Source organism: Ahaetulla prasina, chromosome 3, assembly GCF_028640845.1.
Source record: "Ahaetulla prasina isolate Xishuangbanna chromosome 3, ASM2864084v1, whole genome shotgun sequence".
Taxonomy (NCBI): domain Eukaryota; kingdom Metazoa; phylum Chordata; class Lepidosauria; order Squamata; family Colubridae; genus Ahaetulla; species Ahaetulla prasina.
In genome coordinates, this window is record NC_080541.1 from 30,293,494 (window position 1) to 30,318,172 (window position 24,679).

At 41.5% G+C, this 24,679-nt stretch overlaps 2 protein-coding genes across 2 annotated transcripts; one reads left to right on the forward strand and one right to left on the reverse strand.

Annotated features, from left to right (window-relative positions):
- Nucleotides 1-11: 11 nt before the first annotated feature.
- Nucleotides 12-7,194, forward strand: KLF10 (KLF transcription factor 10). The gene is made up of 4 exons (XM_058174890.1): nucleotides 12-198; nucleotides 3,786-4,022; nucleotides 4,186-5,104; nucleotides 5,853-7,194. Exons 1-4 carry the CDS (start codon nucleotides 163-165, stop codon nucleotides 6,110-6,112), a joined length of 1,452 nt encoding a protein of 483 aa, XP_058030873.1. The 5' UTR covers nucleotides 12-162; the 3' UTR covers nucleotides 6,113-7,194.
- An 11,722-nt stretch (nucleotides 7,195-18,916) lies between these two features.
- ODF1 (outer dense fiber of sperm tails 1) lies at nucleotides 18,917-23,497 on the reverse strand. The gene is made up of 2 exons (XM_058175040.1): nucleotides 23,202-23,497; nucleotides 18,917-19,316 (listed from the first exon to the last, which is right to left on the reverse strand). The coding sequence occupies exons 1-2, from the start codon at nucleotides 23,495-23,497 to the stop codon at nucleotides 18,917-18,919; spliced, it is 696 nt and encodes a 231-aa protein (XP_058031023.1).
- Between the last annotated feature and the right edge of the window lie 1,182 nt (nucleotides 23,498-24,679).

Below are 24,679 nucleotides of genomic sequence, written 5' to 3' on the forward strand. Positions count from 1 at the left end.
CTACCTGAATGGGGAGCTGCCCGCGAACAAAAAGAGAAAAATAAAGGCAGCGCCAAGCAGAGAACGTCCGAGGCGGGGAGGGGGACGGTGCTTGTCAACAACCGCAGCCCGCTCTTTTAGCATCTGTCCACCGCCTAACGCTGAAGGCTTGCCATCGGAGTCATGCTAAATTTTGGAGAGCCTGCTTTCCAGCACACAGTAAGTACAGATCTGAGCTGCTCGAGGCGGAAAAAATAATCGCTTATCGAGGCAGGATAAATAAGCCCTGGCGGGAAAAATCTTGTTTTTGGGTGCGCAAAGAGATGCGAAAAACTGATCTGTTCAGAAAGAGGGTGCATATATATATATGCTTCCCTGCGAGGCGTGTAAAAAAAGGAAACGGGTTCTCGGGGGAGGGTGGCGGGGAGCGCGAGCTGCCCCTCGGAGGGGAGAGGGAGGCGGCATGCACGCCAGACCCACGGTGGGGAAGTCTGCAGGGTTGGGGCTCCAGGATGAATGCGCGACTATTAAAAGTGATCTATTTTTGAGGAAGGCGACCGAAAATGGGGAGGGGGGGCAAATGGAAAGGCGCACTAACGTTGCTAGGTAACCTAGTGGAATTGGCGAAGGGATCCCAAGCAAACTTTTGCTGGGAATTGGAGATTTGGGAGCCTCCAAGGGGTCAATGGAGCCTCGAAGGGTGGAGGGACAGAGGGACAATTGGACAGACGGAGCCTCCAAGGGGTCAATGGAGAGCCCTTGGAGGACGTGAGGGGAATCCGTGTCTTGTGTTGGAGGCTGGTTAGGGTTCGACGGGGCGGGACACTGAGGAACGGGGAGAAGGCGCTCGTATGAGAGGTTTGCTAATTTGAGCAGTTGCGGGGCCGGGGGGCGGAGGGCCGAGACGTTATGGTAGCTGGAAGGGCTGCTTCGGAAAGCGAAGCCGGCCAAGAGACTAAAGCCTCGGCGCTTGGGAAGTCGAGGCACGGCAAGGGTGAACAGTCGCTGAAAATAACCTCGGCAAAAGGGAGGGAAGAGCCGTGAAATCCAAGCGAGAAACCGGAAAGCCGGGGGGGGGGGGCTGGGCGGCTCTGGCTTTAGACGGAAAGGCCGAAACGGCGCAGGAGCCGCCCCCCCCGGACGGCCGAGAGACGCCTCCGGGAGGGGTGGGGGGTCGCTGAGGCGGAGAAGGCCAGTGGGGTGGTGGTGATGTGAGGGCGGGAGAAAAGCCTCCCTCGCATTTCCGCCTCTTCTTCTTGTGACCGGCCTTGGCGGCAATGTTCGCCCCCACAGCGGCCCCTCCCCACCAGCAGCCCTGGGGTCCTGGCGCTCGTGCAGCCAGGCGGGCGGGCAGCTTTAACCGCCCAGCGTCTTCCCCGCCTTCCCCAGGCGCCCCCCCGGCTGTGGAGCCAATCGGGCTGGCGCGGGAACAAGGTGGGCGGCGGGGCCGCTGAGGCCAAGGTCTGTCCGTCGCGGCGCGCCCTGGTATTGGAGCCTTTCTGGGAAGGCGGGATGCCGCCCTGCTCCGGCGAGCCTGCAACCCGCCCACCCGGCTTTGCCTCCAGGCGTGGGAGCGACTTGCGGATGACGGGCGGGGCGGGGAGGAGAGGAGGCCGCGGAGAAAGTGGGTGAAAGGTCGTCGCGCGGCAAAGCCCAGTTCACGTTCCCCGACGCTGAGGAGCAGCCCCGATCACGCTTTGTTCACATGTCTCCGCCCACTTTTCGGGCGGGACACTGAGGAACGGGGAGAAGGCGCTCGTATGAGAGGTTTGCTAATTTGAGCAGTTGCGGGGCCGGGGGCGGAGGGCCGAGACGTTATGGTAGCTGGAAGGGCTGCTTCGGAAAGCGAAGCCAAAGAGACTAAAGCCTCGGCGCTTGGGAAGTCGAGGCACGGCAAGGGTGAACAGTCGCTGAAAATAACCTCGGCAAAAGGGAGGGAAGAGCCGTGAAATCCAAGCGAGAAACCGGAAAGCCGGGGGGGGGGCTGGGCGGCTCTGGCTTTAGACGGAAAGGTCGAAACGGCTCAGGAAGCGCCACTCCCGGACGGCCGAGAGACGCCTCCGGGAGGGGTGGGGGGTCGCTGAGGCGGAGAAGGCCAGTGGGGCGGTGGTGATGTGAGGGCGGGAGAAAAGCTTCCCTCGCATTTCCGCCTCTTCTTCTTGTGACCGGCCTTGGCGGCAATGTTCGCCCCCACAGCGGCCCCTCCCCCCCCCACCAGCAGCCCTGGGGTCCTGGCGCTCGTGCAGCCAGGCGGGCGGGCAGCTTTAACCGTCCAGCGTCTTTCGCGCCTTCACCAGGCGACCCCGCGGCTGTGGAGCCAATCGGGCTGGCGCGGGAACAAGGTGGGCGGCGGGGCCGCTGAGGCCAAGGTCTGTCCGTCGCGGCGCGCCCTGGTATTGGAGCCTTTCTGGGAAGGCGGGATGCCGCCCTGCTCCGGCGAGCCTGCCAACCCGCCCACCCGGCTTTGCCTCCAGGCGTGGGAGCGACTTGCGGATGACGGGCGGGGCGGGGGGGGAGGAGAGAGGAGGCCGCGGAGAAAGTGGGTGAAAGGTCGTCGCGCGGCAAAGCCCAGTTCACGTTCCCCGACGCTGAGGAGCAGCCCCCGATCACGCTTTGTTCACATGTCTCCGCCCACTTTTTCGGGCGGGGACAACCAATCGCAGCCCGTGCTGCCTGCCTCGAGGAACCAATGGAGGGAGGAGGGGGGCCGCCCTGGGAGGAGGGGGAGGCGAGCTGTTCGGAAGGCCGGGTGAGTCACGTCGGAGGCGCTCTGAGGTGAACGTGGCTCGCTTCCAAGATCCGGCTGCCGGAGCGAGGAACTCCCTGGCCTCGATTTTCCCCTCGAACCCTGACTTGCTCAGCGGCCTCTGCTGGCAACCTGGTTCCCTCCGGAGTTTCCAATTTGAAAACAGTCTTTCCGTCCGCCCGCGTAGACGCTGTGACTTCGCAGAGGCCAGGCGTCAGAGCCGCTCAGTCTCGGGGAAACAATTCTGGGAGTTGAAGTCCACCAGGATTAAAGTTGTCAAGGTCGGGGACCCCTGCTTTAACACAAACACAAAACGTGGTTACTTTTGCACGTAGGAAAACATGGAATTGAATAACTCAACAGTCCAAAGATAACTTACAGCATGAACAGTGGTAGAATTACAGTGTGGGACTACAAACATTTAGACTACTGTTTGAATGTGGCAAAAAAATGGAACGTCGTTATGATGTTGCATTTATTTAAGCAATTGTTATGGCTGCTCACCTGACAGTACTGTCTCTTAAGACCAAATCACAACTGAACACAATTTGTTAAAGTAATGGAAAATGTTACAAATACCCAAGATCTGAAAACATTCATATTCACACTCTGTAACAAAATTATAAACCAAGATCAAACAAGTCAACTAGTGTGGTTCACTTAGCATTTGGGCCCAAGGGTACAACCAAGTCTTCAATCCCTTGTGAAAAGCTTAAACGTAAGATCTTTGGTCCAGTGGCCTACTTTAACTTAACAGCCTTGCTAAGTCAGCTTCTAAATATTTTGCAATCATATGGAATTATTTGACTTCCTGATAGTATTGATTTTAAAGAAAGTAGATAATTGTTATGATTATTATGTTTATATATCCTAAAATCTTATCTCAAGGATAGAGAAAAAATAAATTTGGACTGAAACTTTCTGTTCTTTATATAATTCATTTTTGTGACTTTTTGGCAGGTTTTGCATTTTTAATCATTTTAGCTGATCAACACCTTTGTGTTACTTAATAACTGAAAAATGGTCCATTCCCCCCCCCCCTTTTTTTTTTTTTTTTTAGGAAGAGGGAATGGAGATGATTGCTAAAAAGCAATGCCTCAGGAAGTGTTATTGGAACTATACCAATGAAAAGAGTGCTTTTGAAGCAGTGGAAGCTCTCATGTACATGAGCTGCAGTTGGAAATCAGACTTCAAAAAGTATGCTGAGCGGAGGCCAATGACGCCAGCTTCAGATTCATCTGAGGAGTTTGAAGACAACTTGCTACCTCCTGCTGATTTTCGTACGATACCAGCTTTTGTAAGTTTTATTCTGTTATAAATTACTAAATTATAGCTTAGTGCTGTGCTCTGCTTAGTTTATTAGCACTTCTTCTAAGATAACATCTCTAAGATAAAAGCTAAAATCTGCAGAATTCAAGTCCTCATAAATAGCTCACTTCTCTTCGCTTTGTTTCGTTCAGTGTTTAACTCCACCCTACAGCCCTTCTGCTGACCTTGAAATGTCTCAGGCAGTCCATCCAGCAACATCAGCGCCACCTTGTGTACAGAACAAGCCATATCCAGACCTTTCTGATCAAGTCTTTACAGCATCTCCTAACAAGACCCAAAATGTTCAAGTGCCAAGAATATTGAGAGCTCAAGCAACCAGCGTCATTCGCCATACAGCAGATGCTCAGCTTTGCAGTAGCATAACCTGTCCAGCAAGAACAGATCATGTTAGGAAGTATGATGTTAACATGGGGGAAGCAAACCAGAATGGCAGTACAAAATCACATTCAGAAGACAATACAGAAGAAAAACAAAATTTATCTTGTGAAAGTGTATTGCTGAATACTGCATTTTCTGAAGATAAGCTGTCAGCCATAAAAGAATCCAAAAGTCCATTGCAGGCCATCAGCCCAGTGCCTTTCCCACAGACTTTACTTGATACTTCTCCATCTGTCTCTTGGGCTTCACAGGTAGCCCCTCCATCATCTGTGCAAGTAGGAGGAGTCTCTTCTATGCCATTGGTTTGCCAGATGGTTCCATTGTCTGCTAACAACTCTGTTGTGACAGCAATAGTATCTAACACTCCTTGTGGTCAATTGCCATCAAACCTTTGTCATCCAATGGTCCTCATGGGAACTCAAGTTCCCAAAGCAGCAGTTATGTTTGTAGTTCCACAGACTGTTGTGCAGAATGCCAAGGCTCCGGTGACCAGTCCTCACAGCACCAGACTGTCCCCTATTGCTCCTGCTCCAGGTTTGGTCCCTCCTGCCACAAAGATCACTCCATCTGTTGACTCTCTCAGAACAAGAAGCCATGTTTGTAACTACCTGGGTTGTGGAAAAACATATTTCAAAAGCTCCCATTTAAAGGCACATGTTAGAACACACACAGGTAAGTTGAGGAATTGTCTAGTGTGAAAAATTCTAAATGAACTTCTTGGTGACATTAACATGATGGGGAGATTTGCTGTTACTCACCTATGCAATTCTTTCCAAATGTTTTGGTCTATATCAGTGATGGTGAACATGACACACATGCCAGAAGTGGCATGCAGAGCCATCTCTTTGGGCATGCAAGCCATCGCCTGTTGCTCTGCTGGGTTCCAGCACACTGGCCAGCTGGTCTTCGCGTGTGCATGCACGCCAGAAACGAGAAGACAAGGTGGCCAGTGCGCATGTACACGCCAGAAACCGGAAGATCCTTTTCCCAGCACACAAATGTGCACCGGGCAGCTGCTCTTCCGGTTTTGACACTGTGCCAAAGAGTTTCGCCAATACTGGTCTATACATTTTTGTGAGGAACCATGATATATAAGGAAGGAAAGTATCACTTGAAGATAAGGAGCTTTTCAGATTTGTAATTTGAAACTTAGATTCCTTCTCAGAATAAAACAGCTATTGTCAACCTTCACAGATTGTTACTAAAATTTCATTTAATAAAAAGAAGATCTGCCAGGTGTAACTTGGAGACATTAATTATAATTTGTATTGTGATAATATTGAACTAAAAATATAGTAGGTATAAGATTTTCCCTGGATTATATGATTACCATTATTACTTTTCAAAAGTTTTTTTTCCTATTTATTTATAATTAGATACAGAAACACTTGTGCCATTAATTCTTCATTTTGTATTATAGGAGAAAAGCCATTCAGCTGCAGTTGGAAAGGCTGCGAGAGGAGATTTGCCCGTTCTGACGAACTATCTCGCCATCGCAGAACACATACGGGAGAGAAAAAATTTGCCTGCCCAATGTGCAGTCGACGATTCATGAGGAGTGACCATTTAACAAAACATGCACGTCGCCATCTGTCAGCCAAAAAATTACCAAACTGGCAGATGGAAGTGAGCAAGCTAAATGATATTGTTACACCACATAGTTCTGTGGCTGATCAATGAATAACTTTGTCTAAAGAGGCTGTTTAGCTTCTTTTTTTCCCCCCAGTGTATGACTGGTACCAATGGTAATGTGAAAAAACATTGCAGAATAAGTCTGTGGTTCTACACTATCAGATTGAAACAGGCAATGGCTATCTGTATACCTTGGCTGTGATATATAGGGTAGCAGGCATTTTTGTGCTTGGAGAAAGGAGACATGGAAACGTCAATGCCAATTCTGGAAAGAGCTGTTCCTGTGTCCTCTGTAGCTGAGTATAAACTAGAGAGAGATGCTGACATTAGGATGTGGGAATGTTTTCAATGCTGTTGCAAACAAAATGCAGAATCTCAGCTTATGGTACAGAATCAGGGATAAGTTCCAGTAATACTAGAATGCTGAAAATTTAAAGTAGAAATACTTGCTGTTTTCTCAGTTGTGAATGATGATGGGAATGTGGTTATCAACTTCCTGAGATTAAGTTTATGTATCTTCATTTCCTGGTATATAAAGTATAACTAATTTAGCAATTCTGTATAACTTAAGTATATCATTGAGAAAGTGGTTTCATATGGCTGGATTTCTAAAGATAAATTTTTACTATTTTGAAAGCGTCACAGTTTGTACTATTAGCTGTACTTCAGCATTTTTTGTTATTTGTGTGTTTAAATTGTGTGTTTCTTTTATACATTTAAATTTCTATATCATTGAAACCTTGATACAGTGCACTTTGTTTAAAGGATAATTTAAGAGTTACAAAAGCTTTATTCTCCAGGAAGAACAAAAGCAGTGTGCTATGTTACTTCCTGAAATTTCTCTAAAATAGATTACAATAGAAATATGATTGACCTTTATATGTTATAGTTATAATTTAAAATGACATAAAATTGGAAAATGATGGATTACTTATGAAGCAAAGAAAGTCGAGTCATCAGTCCTAGATGTGTATACAGTGATTTTGCCATCATTTTTTCAATTCTTACTATACTAAATAAATACAAAATTATAGAGTATTGTAATATCTATTTTGTGACTACTTAAGATTTTGCACAAGATTTCTTATGTACTTTATACTTGTTTACAATAAATGTAATTTTCTTTAATATACCATGTGTTCTCTCAGTTTTTTATATTTTATTATAAAAATGACATTACAATTCAGTGTGACACACTATTTGAAGTGTTCTGAACTTAGTGATCTTTTGTAAATTACTAAGAAGATGTTTTATACAATCTTTGCATGATTGCTTGTAACAATGACCTGTAAATTCTCCTTTTGAGCCTTGAGCATTTAGAATAATGGGATATAAATGTAATAATAAGCCACTCATGGTTACCTTGAGATAAAATGGGCATCCTATAAATTTTATAAATAAATAATAAAAATGTCTAGCATCAAATCACGTGTGTAAGATGATAGAATTACAAAAATGGTGATTTAGCACTTAAAGCACTATTTTGTACATATGTATGTCGTGACATATGTCCAAAAGGGGCAAGGTTGTGTTGTGATCTCCTAAGTATATCAGGACATACCCATTAATGTCCAGGTTGCCATGTTCTGTACGACCGTAGTTGTAGCTTCCAAATATTGTTCAAGGGCAGCTCCACATATTGCATGTTTAGGTAGTCCAAACAAGAAGTAAGTGGCTACAAGCATGGCTTCCCAGACCACAAATGGTCACAATTGGTACACGAGATTTAACAGTATCCTCTTAGCCACAGCTGTCCCCTGCTCTTCAAATAAGAGCTGTAAATCTAGAAAAAGTCCCAGACTGTGGACCACCTGTCAGTAGAATCAGAGATGGAATTTCCCTGGAACTGGTGGGCCCAGAAACCCAACACCACTTTGTCTCGCAGTGATTCAGTCACAGTCTTTCCCTCCCACATCCAGACTCTTGAGATTTCAAGAACTGGGTCACCACCTTTATTGCCTATTCAGCCTAGGAATGAGATATAGAACTGGGATCGTCAGCATATAGATGATCCTGACTCCTGTGCTGACAGATGATTTCCTCCGGTGATTGTAGATGTTAAAAAAGAAGCAATCCACTGAGAAGGAATCTCTGGCTAGATCTCTCCCACCATCACTTCCTGGAACCATTTCTTCAGAAAGGGGTTCCATAAATCAAAAGCAAATGTGTTTGGGAGGTTGCTTCTGAATCAAAAATCTCATATTTTAAATATTCTAAATACTTAAAACTTTGGAAATCTGAGAGTCAGATATCAAATGCATCATGAGCAAGCTTGTAGGGTTATTTTTAAAATGTTCAGACATGTTGACACATGACAAATATAAATATCTTACGAGGGCAGTCCTGCATTTGGTGTGCCGTGAAGCTTATAAGTAACGGAACTGGCAAGCATCCAAATTGACCCAGCCAATTACAAATTCTTCTGAAACTATATTTTCCAAAACCAATCCCTGGCTTTCATAGCCAAATATTCATCTTGTGGATGATATCTGTCCTGTTCATCCTGTAATATATGATTTTTAAAATGTTTTCAGTTCTTCACAACTTATTAATTATACTTTAATTAAAGCAGACATGATAGGTTTCCATAAATTCCACCAAATTCCATTGATTCACAATTTGTTCAGACCTATGACTGGGGTGTAAACCCATATCATTGTATTTTCAATAAATGAAATCAGTGCAATTCTATCTTGTGCAAGTCATGATAGTTTATAAGTAAAGCTTAGTGAAATAGTGTATTATATCAAACACCCCACCCCAAATTGTGGTTTATAAAATTCAATAAAACTGAGAAGAAATAATATTTGTTAGCTGGGTGGTTTTTCTTTGTTGTTTTGCAGATTAATGAAGAATAGTATATTGCCCAGTTCATTATCACTTTCTGGCTAGATTCCCATTTGTTTAACATACAATAGAAAAAATTACTGTGACATTAAGTAGAAAAACATAGCCTGCCACCTAAATTTATTTTAATATAGCTATTCAAATTTAGACTATACAAACTTTTTAATAAAAATGCCAATAATCATAGGTTTAGTATTATTGTTTCAGTAATGGCATTACAATACATTATAAATGGAGAAATGAAATTTGAGTCTAGCTAAAGAATATCCTTAAATGATTGTAAACAATTTATAAACCTTACCAACAATGCTGACATACAAAGTTTTGCTAGAATACATTGAGAGTTTAACAAAGAAACCAAGAGAACAATTGACTGCAAAGTCATTAAGCAAATAGGTTTAATTTACCTTTGCTTCAATTTTTAATTTTTTCATTTTTATAATGATTTCTCCTGCCTAATTCCAGTTAACAATCTTATTGCCTCTAGCAATCTCAAACAATTAGTGTTCCAGCTTTCAGTTTTGATTCAGGTCACAATTTTTTCCAATCTTACCATTTGTTTTTGATACATTTACTCTGTAAGTTAAAAAGATGTGGGAGAAATATGCATTTTTCTCACTTTTTTCTTCTCCATTCTGAACTAGTCTGTTTCTCTAAATTCAGTTTATTGCCAATATACATTAGAAGAATAAGCAAACTTTCTGGCACACATTTAGCTCTTTCAGATAGGTCAGATCAGCAAGCAGACAAGAGGCGTATTCCAGGAATAGTACTTTTTTCTTGTAGTTTATCAGAGTTTAGAAATCTGACAAAGTTTCCTTTTACCCCCTTTTACACCAAAGATGATCAAGGATGGATACCTTGGGTTTCTTTCTAATCTCTTTATTCCCAGTGCAATGCCAATTTTTACCTAGTATTCTTGCATTCCTTCTTTAAGATTAGTTCCATACTCTTCTGCACAGCCGTGAAATGCACTTACCTTTGCTACCAGTTTGGAAATGTGAGTGCGCAGGCCTCCTCTGCGCATGCGCAGAGGGTCAAAAATAGAACCTAATTAGGTCTCGCTGGATGGGCGGAGCCTCCCGCCACCAGTCCTACCGGTTTGTGCGAGCCGGATAGATCCTGCCGGATTTCACCGCTGCTTCTGCACATATCCATTATCCTTAATATACTCATTTTGGAATAATCTACATAGCCAAAGCCATGTAGTATTTAATGTATTTCTATTATCTCTTATGTTTGTTTTTGGTTCCTCTCCCCTTTCTAAAAGCTCTCTGTCTCTTTAGCATTTACCTCTTCACTAAGGCTGCATTTTTCTTTGTAAGCCAACACTTAAGACCATGACGCAGGTTTTTGACATGTGTCCAGTGGTGCATCATTATAATGCTAGACAAATATCAAAGAATAAAAACATTGCTTAATGGTCCAGAGAATGAGGAAGTTGTGGTGCACAAAAGGTAGGAAAGAATGGAGATTTCCTCATATTTATATTTGCTGAAAGATGAATTTAATACTTGTAGTTTTTGTCTGCTCTGTTATGATGCTATTGTTTCATTAAATTATTCCATATGAAATTTAGTTCATCTTTACCTGCTTGGCAGTTCTTATTGTGGGGGTGTGAGTCAAAAGAAAAGAATTTTTAACTTGATACTTACCTGTCAGTGTGTCATGCATCTTGAAAGGACTTTGCAGCAATTAGGAAACAAACATGCAAAACAACTGGCCATAGAAGAAATTTGCCAGGCCTGCCTCCTTTCAAAACCCAAGAAAGAAAAACCCCAACTTCACTGAGATAGAGAAGGAGTACTTTTACTGAGTTTGAAATGATAGCAGCGAAAGCAAGGCAAGATCTGATTCAAAATGCACAAAAGTTACAGATTAAAAGTTTCCCAAAGCCTCCCCCCCCCAGGGTACCCTGCTGAGTGTCCAATCAACGTCCAGTATGATGTTGTGTGAAGCTCATCTTCAGGTATTTTGTCCATCTGGAGTCCGAGGATGGCTGGCCTTGACAGGGTGTAAACAACTCCACTCGTCAGCGCAATAATTCTTGAGATCAAACCTCTCTTCCAGTTCACATGGGATTTCACCTCACCAGCTCACTTCCCCAACCCAAATGCCATGCCCTCTCTTCCCATTACTATGGCAGCTGGTAGCAAGCATGCATCAAAATAGAATCCTATGCTGGAGATCCAGCTGACAAAATGGTTCATGAGAGTGATTGCGGAAAAGGTTGCATCTGGGAAACCTTGACAGCTAAAAGTTTGGTATTGGAATTCCTTCTGTAAATGAGGCAGCACATCTGATGGTTTTTCATGAGCAATTGCTGCTCAGTACAGGTAGTCCTTGAAAAAAGTAACTGACAACCAGTGGTGTTTACAACTGTTGCAGAATTCCCAAAGTCATATGATGTATTTATGATGGTTGCAGGTCCTGGGGTCATATGGTCGCTATTTATGACCTTCCCGTCTGGCTTCCAAAAAGCAAAATCAATGGAGTTCACCCAAAGACTTAACAACTGCAGTGATTCATTTAACAAGCATGTGGGGGGGGGGGGAGGCCATAAAATTAGGCATGACTTACTTAACAATTGCCATGCTTAATAATGAAATTTTGGTCCCATTTGTGATTAGCAATAGCAGTTAGGCTTATATACCACTTCATAGTGTTTTTACAGCCCTCTCTAAGCAGTTTACAGAGTCAGCATATTGCCCCCAACAATCTGGATCCTCATTTTACTGAACTCGGAAGGATGGAAGGCTGAGCCAACCTTGAGCCGGTTAGAATCAAACTCCTGGAGTGAACAGTGACTTAGCCTGCAGTACTGCATTCTAACCACTGTGCCACCACACAGTAAATTAAAGGCTACCTGTAGTTACAAACAAACAGAACAATGTATAGCAATATCCAGCAAATCCATAAAGGGAGAAAGGCTGTATTTTTAGTGATTTGCAATACAAATCACTATGGACAGACCATATCTGAAGCTGCAACATTCTATTCATCAGGCTGGGTAAATATAAAATATTGGGCAACAGCTGAGAGCTGCTAAAATATCTTGGATCAAAAACAAGATTTTTTTAAAAAGAAAGAATCTAATTACTAGTTCCCTGAAGGTAGAAAGGAAATCTATCTACAAAACAGGTGTTAAACTGAGAGATCACTGGCAAGACTGAATCTATAGAGTCATAAGCCCGTCTTGGGGGGAGGGATTAATATGAAAGCTGTAGTACAAAGAGATTCATGGACCTTAACTACTTTCTTAGACTACAAGCATCAGAACTGATTCAGGCAGATGTTAATAGCCAATGAAGTGGTTACCCAATGTGTGTTATTGCTGAACTTGACATTAAAGTTCAATTCAAACGCAAACAATTCTTGTCTATGAATAACTGCCCAAAGTCCTCAAAGGGCATCAGAGTATTGACTGGAACCACAGGACACTGTGTCATCTACCAGCCACTCTATCATGTTCTTTTTTATTCCATGCATCAACCAGGTCATTGACAGAGTGGTCAGCCTTTTCTCAAATATCCTCTAGACTAGATCTTGTGGGAACAAAATAGAATCCACCAGCCTCTGAGTACACCAACCTAAGCCAGCCCTACAGAACTACTTCCTCAAAAGGCAGTCCAGATCTACCACCTCAAAAATAAATTTAAATAAGATGGAAGCAAAATGGTTGAATTTCAGATGAGTCACTGTCCACAGCTGCATCTGGACTCTTACTGCAATTCCTGTTTCCATCTCACTAACTCCCACTTGAGATTCAGGGTCTTCCAATCTTTCCCAGAATATTTCGTGCCATCTTCCTTAGATTCCGTTTTGTCATTTTTGTCTGAGTCTGAGAAGATTCAACATTCATTCAACTTTTTGGAAATCCCCCTTTCATTCTTAAATAGTGTGTTTACTCCTGCAAACTGGAGAAGCCTGTCACAATATATTCTGTTTTGTTAGGATGGTGCTGTTTTGGCTACAAAAGGTTCCATACTTATTGCCATAAGTGCATAATTTATTTATTTTTAGGGCTTTATCTTGCCTTTCTCCAAGAGTTCAAGGGGGTCTAACATTGCCATCCCCCCCCCATTTTTGTCTGTCCTCCCTTTACCCAGAGAAAGAGCCCATGGGAGAACATCCGCACATCTGCAACCACACATACATGCAAACCTATGCATATAATTTGGGGGTTTGTTTGTGCATGCCTTCTCAAGAAATCCATGAATCAATCTCAACAAGTTCCTGATGTTTTCTTGGGAGGATTTTTCAGAAGTGATTTGCCTTCCTAAAGCTAAGAGAGTGTGAAAGCCCAAAGTCACCCAGCTGGCTTCTTGCCTAAAGAAGGACCAGAACTGTTACTTTCCTGAGTTTTCATTTAATGCTTTAACCAGTACACCAAACTGACTCATGGATATGAAGATAAAACGATGACATTGTGCTATGTACTGTAAAGCAGGAATTGCATGGGAGTTTCTACTAGGTTTCTGTTCTAGGAATACCTTTGGCCCACCTAAGGAAAATCAATATCCATGCCCTAAGATTAGCCTAAAACGAGAATGAGGCCATGCTTATTTTGGCATGGGAAAATTTCACCTGTTTGAAAATATAAATAGAGTGATGCTTAATTTATACAAATACATGCCACCTAGTGGTAACGTTATCAAATTTCTCTCAATGTCTTTTATTTTCGTGAAGACTGGAAGATCAGCTGAAGTTTGATTAGGGCAGGGGTGTTAAACTGGCAGCCCGCAGGCCAGATGCATCACGCACTGGCCACTCCCACCCTAGCTCCACAAAAGCAAAAAACACTGCGATATGTCATGTGACATCACATGATGCGATCGAGATGGACACCCGTGGATTAGGGTATCTATAAATCAAAATTTTCTGTGCAGAAACATTTGCTGGTAGTAAACAAAGCATCTGTACACTTTGAGAAAGATACTAAAGCTGATTTAGGATAGTTTAGGATAGTTCACAATGAATTACAACTTGTGTACATGGAAATAGTGTAACCATCTCTCACAATGTAGGGACATACAATGTGGTTTATTTTTCAGAGAAAAAACAATTGAAAAGAGGGGAAGATATTCAATGATGGTAAGCTCTTGCTTCTAGATGAGCCAATATTTAATACATATGCAGAGCTTGCTTAAAAATATGGCACAAATAAGTTTTTCTATGAAAGTAATTGTATACTGACATAGCCATATAATATGTACAAATAGGAGAAAGTGGTAGAACCTATGAGTGGAGTTAAAGGAGTGATCAGCCTAGAATCCCTACATAAAGAGAGTCCAACCTCTCTTGGCTTCTGTTGACTCTTATCTTACCTCAAGCAGGTGTTAACCGTTAGTTGAGAAAATTCCCATGCACAGGCATGAGCAACAACAAATCAATTTAATTGGACCTTCATGTGTGGACTTCACACCTATTAGTGCACATATTCTTACAGAAGATGTATGTCTACATTTGCAAATCATAAAAACACAATCATATCAGAGGTGGGTTTCAAATTTTTTTACTACCGGTTCTGTGGGTCTGGCTTGGTGGACGTGGCAGGGCTTGGTGGGTGTGGCAGGGGAAGGATACTGTAAAATCTCCATTCCCATCCCACTCCAGGGGAAGGATATTGTAAAATCTCCATTCCCACCCCACTCCAGGGGAAGGATACTGTAAAATATCCATTCTCTCCCCACTCCAGGGGAAGGTTACTGCAAAATCCCCATTTCCTCTCGATCAGCTGAGACTTAGGCGGCAGAGAATAGATGGGGGCAGGGCCAGTCAGAATTTTTACTACCGGTTCTCTGAACTATTCAAAATTTCCACTACCGGTTCTCCAGAACTGGTCAGAACCTGCTGAAACCCACCTCTGAACCATACTCACAAATTAAGTCCAGGCAAATGTCCATTAGCACCATCCAGATGTTATTATTATGATAGCACAATTATAATAATTAGATGCCTACTGTGTGCTGAGCTATCATCTTGACCTATACCCCAATAATAATTATTAAAGAGTTAAATCATTTTAGTTCCCATCAGGTCTTCACAGGTCCTTTCCCTACTAAATTTCATTATTTATACAGATCTGAATAGAATGCCTGTAATATAGTGGAAGGGGAACATTTTTACAATATAATTATTTGCCCCATTTTATCTGTTGAGACCGTTGTAGGCTTTCTGCTGCTCACCTGGCTACATCTATTTAGTCAATATGTACTCCCTGCCATGTGGAATGACAAAATGGCATCCAATGCTGTGTTCCAAAAACTTTCTCTGTTAACAAACAGGAAAAATGCGACGATGGTCTAAGTACAATCAGGATCGTGGGCACATTGTATCAACATAAAGAGCAGTAAAAGGGAATTGTCTGATCTGAGAACAAGTAGCCAAGCCCACATCCCATCAACACATGTTGAGCTAAAACAGATCTAAACTTTATTGGAAACTTCAGGAAATCCTTGACCTGTGCTGCAATTTCTATTGCTGAATTGGAAGAAATTATCAAGTCCAATTTCCTGCATGATTCATTAAATCATCCCCAATAGATGACTAATAGAAAGTGACCTTTGCTATTCTAAAATAAAACTATTCGTATCAGGAGTAGACGAGGCTCTTTGGCATGAGGGTCACACTTTGTAGCTGAAAGCCCAGATAAAAATCAGTTTTGGTTTTGTTTCCTTTACATTTAATTACAATTAAATATAGTTAATTATTGCTAGATTTTTATCTAGCATTTAATTACTTTTTCCTACATTCATATATATATAAAAAATTCTATTCTGTTCTAAAACCATTCTCCATTTTTTATTAATGAACATTGGGCAAAGTGTAGAGAGGGAATAATAGTAAGCAAATAAATTTAACTAAATATAGTTTACACCAACACAATTTAATGTTCCCCCTATATCTAGCTTTGCAAATTATTCATGCTTTAACTTCCACTCATTGCTTCATATATTTATTGCCTTTTGCTCTTTAAACATCTCTCAGGTTTTTGAGGAGCTAACCAAACCAACCTCAACTTTCTCTTGACAATTCACCCTTCCTTCACAAATTTATTTTGCAGTTTGATCCTCATTCTTTTTCTCAATATTAGACCTACATTCTTTCACACTGCTCATTCACTCGTTTATTCATTATCAATTCATTCACCAACCATTCCTTATTAATCCTTTTGCTTGGTTTACTACACACTGTTCTTACGGTCCCCGTTTCCACTCTATTGGGTGAACTTTTGTTTCTTCTGACGTATGCCGCTCTTCAGTGGTGAAATGTAAAATTTGTTATTACTGGTTCTGTGGGCATGGCTTAATGTGGGGGGGTGGGGTAATGTGACTGGGTGGGCGTGGCCAACTTTTTTTTTCTTTTAAAAGTAAAAAACGGCCGTTTTTTATGTTTACGTTCAGCCATTTTTTACGTTTAAAAAACAGCTGAAGAGGTTGTAGTAAAAATGCTTTTAAAAGTCTCTGACCATCCCAGCTGAGCCACGTGATCATCAGAGGCTTTTTTTTTTACTTTTAAAAGCATTTTTTCGGCCAAAGGAAAAATGCTTTTAAAAGTAAAAAACAAAACCTGATAATCACGCAGCTCAGCTGGGCATGTGGGGGGAGAGGGATTTTTGCTACCGGTTCTCCGAACCACCCACTGCCATCGCTACCGGATTGGGAGATCCGGTCCGAACCGGAAGCATTTCGCACCTGCCGCTCTTCTTGTCAAAGAAGAAAAAGGTAGCTTCATGCTCCTCTTATCAGCCTTCTTCTATTTAACATTCATCCCTTGAACAGACCACATACCACCCACTACTAGCATTTGCACATGCTTTAATTAGCCCAAACAGTTTCCCATTTTCATCTATTTGATTTGTGTTTGTTACCATTTATGTATTATTATCTGCAGTTGATCTATTTCCCTTGACAAACCCAATTATAATTTCTGTTGTAAACAGAACAATTTGGCAAACATTTTTTGCGGCCCCCTAAGACTTTGATTTAGCTCTGAGTCTTCAGGATGTACATTTCTGATCTTCATGATAAAGAGGTGATAAGATTGGAGAAATCAGAAGTGTATAGGAGAAAAAATACACCCCTAAAAAGATATGATGGAAATATCAGAAAATCAATACCGTGGACGAGTGGTAGAAATTGGGCAAGCTTTTTTTTTTTAAAAAAAAAACTAAATTTATCCTCTTGTATAAAATTGCAGCACAAGGCTGCCTTGTTCTTGATATTTAGCAAACTATGTGATAATACTGTTTGTGGATATCCTATAAATTAAATATTATCTGACAATGAGATAAATTAATTGCATAGAAATTAGTAAGCAGTGATTCTAGTCCAGATAGATCAATCCTAATTTATATGGATTGCGGGAGTTTTTAAAATTATTTTAGCACCAAATTAAAACAAGCTTCAAGTGAGGTTTTTTTAAACATAAAATGTTATTACAAAATACTTGATGATTTAACATTACTGGAATTCCACAACCTAATTCCATTATCAGTGTCAAGATGTGTTGGCCCCAACTCTAATTCTCTAGCCAGTTATGGTGGCTGGGTAATTCTGGGAGTTAAACTCTAATTTATATGGACCATGACAGCTGCTGGAGTAAGATTCCCTCCAACTTATAGTCTTAATTTCCTTGCTGTCATTCAACAATGTGCTAATTTTGGATTCCAAGTTTTTTCCCCACCTTTTACTGTCCTGCCATTTCCCCTGGATACACAGCAAAACAGCCTGGAATCTGAACTACTTACCTGAAATCTTCCATTGATCTCAATGGGATTGACTTCTGCATGGATATATGTACAACTGTGCACATGCAGAGGTGAAATCCAGCAGGTTCTGACAGGTTCTGGAGAACCGGGGGCGGAAATTTTGAGTAGTTGAGAGAACTGGCAAATATCACTTCTGGCTGGTCCCAGAGTAGGGTGGGAATGGAGATTTTGCAATATCCTTCTCCTGCCACACCCACCAAGCCATGCCCAAGCCACACCCACAGAACAAGTAGTAAAAAAAATTGGATTTCACCCACTGGTCCACAGTTGATACTGTACCAGAAGGTCAGATACCCTTGGAATGAGGCAAATGACTCTAGGAAGATTGAGATCAAAGCCTATAAAGAAGGGCAAAGTCAGCCCAGGCATTTTGTGACGTGACGCAAAAGACATGATGCTGGGGGAAGTTATGGGTGGGAAAGCCCATAGAGAAACCCATCAGCTAAATTTTACTTCCCCACTAGCGACAGATTATCTTTTCTACCACTTGCAAAACAGCAGGGTACCATGTGAATGGTACAAAGCAAGTCAGGGGATCCACTTAGGCTTCCTCCCTCACCATCATGCCAACCATCAGTGTGCACTTTCTGAGATTGTTGTTCTACTCCGGATGGGAGGTAGCCAGAGAGTTAGAAACACATTTTTTTAACCTTTTAGTAAATGTCAAAAGCCATATCATCATAAAAGGTTGTAGGGATCTAATATTAGGTTGGAACATCTAGTATCCATACTTAATTAAAAGTTGCTTGGGCACAAGTTTCTTTGTATTATACTACAAGTTTAAGAAGTTAAGTTGCCTTCACTCAGACTATTTGCCATTAATTCCGATACCTTCTGTTTTAACTAGCAGCAACTCTCCAGTGACTGAGCCATACAGGCTTAGCCGCCCTCTGCTATTCAGTGCCTTTTTAAATGGAAGGGCCAAAGCATATGTTGAGTTACTTCCCTTCTATAAAAGCTTTCTTAAGAAAAATAAAAAATACTATTTTCTATCCCTGTTTCAAATGCCAACTAAGCAGGCATTCTTCAAGGAACAAATAACGTCGTTCCCCTCACCACCAAAAAAAAATGTACAGTCAAACCAATTGATGTGCAACGTTGTCATTGTTGGAAGAAGTTTACACATTTCCTAACACATGATCAAAGGGTGGTTTTCATGAGCAGAGTGGTGTCCCATCCTTACCCTGTACAGCTACCAGAGCTGGTTGCCCAGTGTTAAGTCTTAAACTTATTTAAAGTTTAAGACAACAAGGAGGCGAACAACAAGGAGGCCCACAACACGGAGGCCCACAACAAGGAGGCCCACAACAAGGAGGCCCACAACAAGGAGGCCCACAACAAGGTACACAGCAAGGTGACTCTATCCTCACAAGACTGGTCGGTCCTATGCTGTACGTTACTTCATTCTCACAAATCCCTGGTGGTAAACAGATCTCCTTGGTGACAGTTGAATAGTTGTATTCTTTCCCTCTACAAGTCTTAAATTCTTCTTCATGTTCAGCACAAACTTTAACCTTCCCATCTTGCACTTTCACTGTAATGTCTTCTGGATCAAAACCTTTAACATCCATTAAAGCTAAAAGCTTTGGACGACTACATGCTGCCATCATTTTACAAACCCTTCTTCGAATCCTGCAATTATAACAAAGACGAGGATCAGAGTGCAACATACCAATTTAAATATTAGAATATCCTGTACAAATCTGATGTTATACATAGTTCAATACTTAGCACTAGAAGTTAATACATCTCAAATGTTGATGGAAACTAAGCTGTAGAGATTAAAAGAAATGATTCAGGATTGAACTCATCTATATTCTACTGATGTTAGCAACGACAAGGTCATTGCAATGTTAAATTACTGAAATTCTTATCAGTGTTGGCATTACTGCCATGATTATACACAAGACACAGCCACACAAATTTTGTATTGGGAAGCACCAGCTAGGAAATGCTGAAAGATTGTCAAAGGACGCTAAAAAAAGAATTGGAAAAATGTATGACGCAAATCATGTTTCAGAATACTCTCTTTTTTGCTAGGCTGTTATTCACGCAATGCTGAGTGTGATATGAACCTATCTACTGGAGTTTGTTAATGCTAAACAAACAGCATTATAAGGTAAAATGCAAACAAAAGAGAATATATGTAGCTCAGATTGGCCAGTGGAGTTCTTGGTATTCCCGATATTTGTTGCTTGCTTGCAGATGCTGTCTTACCCAACTAGGTAACAGCATAAATGCTAGTGAGTCTGAGGCAGGGATGAAATGCTCCCGGTTCAGACCGGATCACACGATCCAGTAGCGATCTTGGCTGGTAGTTCGGAGAACCGGTATCAATCGCATTGCGAGGCTCCACCCATCCCTGCGCACATGCGGGCGGGGCACATGCACTTCTGAACTGGTAAGGAAGGTAAGTAGATTTCACCCTTGGTCTGAGGTTTGCCCTGGTTATATCCAGTAGCTTATACCACAAGTGTTGATGGAGGTACATTTGCACACTATTTGAAAAAGACAAAAAGCTAGGAAGGAATCAAAAAGATCAGAACACATCCTCTCCAGCAGCCCACATATAGATAAGCAGGGATCGACACCATACAAATAAGCAGAAAACAATACCCTAAATCAAGGCACTACTAAGGAGAAAATCACTCCACCACCAACAGGCAGGTGTTTGTGTTAATATATATAAATAGGAAGCAAACCTCACACTCACTAGCACTGATGTTATCTAGTCAGTTAATGAAACATCCGCAGCAAACAATCAAGTTTAGAGAGCACCAAGGACTCCACAGGTTTAGTATGATTTGTGGATTGGGTACTTTAACAGGATAAACTGGCCCTTAGTTCAGATAAAGTGAGATGTTGTTCAGAAGTATCAGGGGAATTTAGGCTAAGACAGAAATCTAAAAAAAAAACCCCGCCCTATCAACAACTACACACATATTTTGGAAAAGGCACTAATAAACCATTTTCAAATTTTGTCAAGAAAATTTCATGGAACTGTCCATGAAGTTTCCAGGAGCTGAAGAAAACTTGAAGACTTTTAAAATCTTTATTCGATCACAAGTTTCTCATTTTTCAAATAAATACTACACGTGGCACAATGAAATTTTATATCTATATCTACTTTCCATTGGACTATCCAATTATATAGTCATGTATGACCTCAAACTAATTATTTTCATCTGGTTGGTATGTGGATGTAACGTTCCTCATCAGAATGGCTTGTTAAACATACAATTGTCTGGGCTCAGACACATCACACTAAGCCATACCCACTACAACACTCTCTCTATACCAGTTGGCTTAATGCAACATGTAAACCTGGACAAAATGGTGGTATCAGATTAGAATGATCTACCTTTAAAATGTACCAGTAAATTCTGTCTTTTTCTCACTCTCAGAATGTAAATCTATTTTGAACCAAACACCAAGCAAATTTTTATAATAGATAAAATATAGTCCTAAAGATAAGAAAAGAACTTTGGCTCTGGAAGACTTAGCTATATTCAGACTGCCCAACCAAAATGTATTCAGGTTGAGGCTGCCTTTAAATAAATTAGATTTCAGCTGCTACAGAAGGCAGCCACTGGAATCCTTGTTGCAGACAAATGGTTGCATCGTGTTACACCATTTAACCAAGAGCCATATTTGCCACTGTTTTCCCAGGCTGAGTCAACGTTCTGCAACCGGATGCTCTTCACAATGGTTGGAAAATCACTTTTGCTTTCAGCATGGCCAGGTGAGGTCTAGAGATAGGTGAACCTTCCATATGAGAGTCTCCCTGTGAGACATATGTAGCTTCTGATGTGTTGCTAATTTAAATACATTTTACAAATAAACTTGCTTTTGCTGACTTTTAATTGAAAGGGGTCGATCTTGTTGCTGCCTAATTGTGAGAAAAATAATGCATCCCCTTGTTCTAGAATTCATTATTGTTAGCTTTCCATTTGAGCATGTTATTACTAAGCAACAATATATTACTCTTCAAAAAAAATGATCAGTTTTCTGCAGAAGACTAATTAGGAAGAAGACAGAGACCAAGCTGTAGGTTTGATTTTTCATTAGGCATAATATTCCGGATCATATTTAACTTTTATTTTTCCCTTAGGCTTTCACCAGCATACCACAATACCTACCTGCCCTCTTCCCCTCCAAAAAAGTTTTCATTGAAACCAAGGTTAAGGCATGGATAGAATAATGGAGCCTATTTCAGATACCATTAATTTTAATTAATGGTATCTTCTTTAAGTGAGAAAGATAATCTTCTAGAAAGTCCAGGGAAGAAATTCTTAGTCTATATTATGTTCCATGTTTTAAACTTTATATTTCTTTCTCCTATCTTTGCAAGGAAGGGATTGGTAGTTATGGTTTTCTCAAGGCTTTTTTTGTTTATAGAATCTTGTAGACTGTTTTCAAAACAGCCTCTTGTGCTCCTAAGCCTTCCACTTCTTGCCTTGTCACTTTTCCCAAGATTGGATGAAAATTAAAATTAATGAACTAGCCATGTCTTGTATTTAAAGCTGCTTCGCTTTTTTCAGTAGATATTCTTGAAGAATTTTTCTTCATGCTAGCTAAAAATTCCATAAAATACATAAAATACTCACCATCAATTCAGATATTAGGAAAAATATGCATTATACATGCTTGGGTAGTTTACATTAAATTGCAGCATGACATACAATATTTCTGTGCTATCTTGGTTAAATAGTTCTGAGAAACTTTGAACACCCAATGACGAATTCTGTCTACAGATCCGTGGTATGATGAAGCAAACTGACCCTTTGGGGCTCAATGTGATGTCATGACACAAATAAAGAGAAGGCAGGGCTTGTGTTGTGATGCCATGATGCTGGTATACCATTCTGACCCTCCTTGCTCCCAGCAGCAATCACTGCCACTTTCACTAAACTGCCAGGCTCTTTCTTGAGAACAGACTATACCAGTGGTCTCCAACCTTGGCAACTTTTAGAGCCAACTCTGGTGGCTCTACAGACTAATGCAGTTTGTTACAACTAACAACAACAAAAATTAACACAGCTGCTTGCAATTACTGCAAGTTCAAGTCCCACCAGGCCCAAGGTTGACTCAGCCTTCCATCCTTTATAAGGTAGGTAAAATGAGGACCCAGATTGTTGGGGGCAATAAAAGTTGACTTTGTATATAATATACAAATGGATGAAGACTATTGCTTAACACAATGTAAGCCGCCCTGAGTCTTCGGAGAAGGGCGGGATATAAATTCAAATAATAATTATTTTTTTTAAAGATTTGAGGACTTCAACTCCCAGCAAAGCTGGCTGAGGAATTCTGGAAGTTGAAGTCCACAAGTCTTAAAGTTATCAAGGTTGGAGAACCCTGGACTATTTTTCATCCCAAATAAAAATATGAGGCATGTAAGACAAATTATTCCCAGCCTCTGTTTCAAAGACCAATGGAACTAAGTACCATTCATTCTCATTTCATTCCCTTCTGGTTCTTGATTTAGTAAAATGAAGGAAGAGGAAACAGACTTACCTGGCCAGTTCTTGCTCAGCTTCTATTTTAGCTCTAATAGCTTTCCGCTCCAAGGTTGAGAGGCAGAGGGGCCGACAGGGACGGCAACATAGTATGTCACACAGGCAATGGGGGTACGGATGGAGAAGGCAGCAACAGTATGGATGGAGATTTATATCACAGCAGCAGTGGGCCTGCACATCGCAAAACTTAGGGCAGCAACTCATGTCTAGAAGCCTTAAACGCCTTTTTATTTCCCTGTCAGTTCGTTTTAAATCCCGCCTCACAGTTTCCAGCGCGTGACAGAGAGCTGCCATTAGGAAGCATTAAATCATATTCACGTACGAGTACAACCTTTGCCAAAAGGGCACCCGTCAGGAGAAAAAAATTGGTCTTGCAAGCCCTGGCCAGAAGTTTGCATTAAGGAGCCAGCTCCTGATGCTTTAGTTGTACTTCAGTATGCTCTTTATGACATCATTACTGTGTAAATATGTCACAATCTCACCGTTTCCATGGAAATGGCAAACAGTATAACCCAGAGTACCAAATACAAACTCAGTAACAGAAAGTGTCAAAACTGAATGCTATTATTTAATAGCCTACATTACACACATTTTTTTATGCCGAGTTCCCTTAACAAGGAGTGCATTTTGTGCTTGTGTTAATAGTTGGGATAGGAGAACTCAAAGCTTGGTATGTCACAACAAAGCATCATTTAGCTTCGGGGGAAAATATATATATATTTAAAGAAAGGAAGATAGTGTATCCTGAAAACTGAAACGGATTGAAAATATATGGTCATAAAGTTATAGTCTGGGGCTTAAAATAATGTTGCATTATTGATAACCTTCAGTTCCAAAGGAGCCTTCATACCTTTTGATTGAAAAAAACGTAACAAACAGAAAGCTTTTTCAAAAGAAGAATCATTTATTCGAAAGAATTTTGGGTTCAATATGGCTGCTATTTAGGACTCCCTGAGGGTTTTACTCCACTGGTCATTGCTGACTATAGGGGACAATGTTCATCTCTTGTCAAGGCCATTAAGAAATGTCATTTCTGTGATTGCTCTTTAACTTGGTGGTTTTTACTATGACTTTCTTGCTATTGTCAGATGGACCTTAGTTACTGTGTTTCCCCCAAAATAAAACCCAGACTTATTTTCTTTTGTGCTTCAAAATAAGCACTAAGGCTTATTATCAGGGGATGTCTTATTTTTTCTCCATGTACTTTAAGAGTACATGGGAGGCCCACTTCTTCTGCTTGTTCACGGTGGGGCAGAAAGCCACGCAGTACACCAGTGCCACCGCAGGGCAGGGGTGTGTGGAGCTGCCCCATGCACCCTTCACTGGCTTACTTTAGCACCCCAGCTTACAGGCCACCCACACCCCAACACCTGCCTTGCCTTGGCACCAGCACATTGCTTGGCCTCCTGCTCTGTTGCGACCGCACAAGCAAGCAGAAGTGGGCCGGCAGCCATGTGAGGTACTGCTGGACAGGGC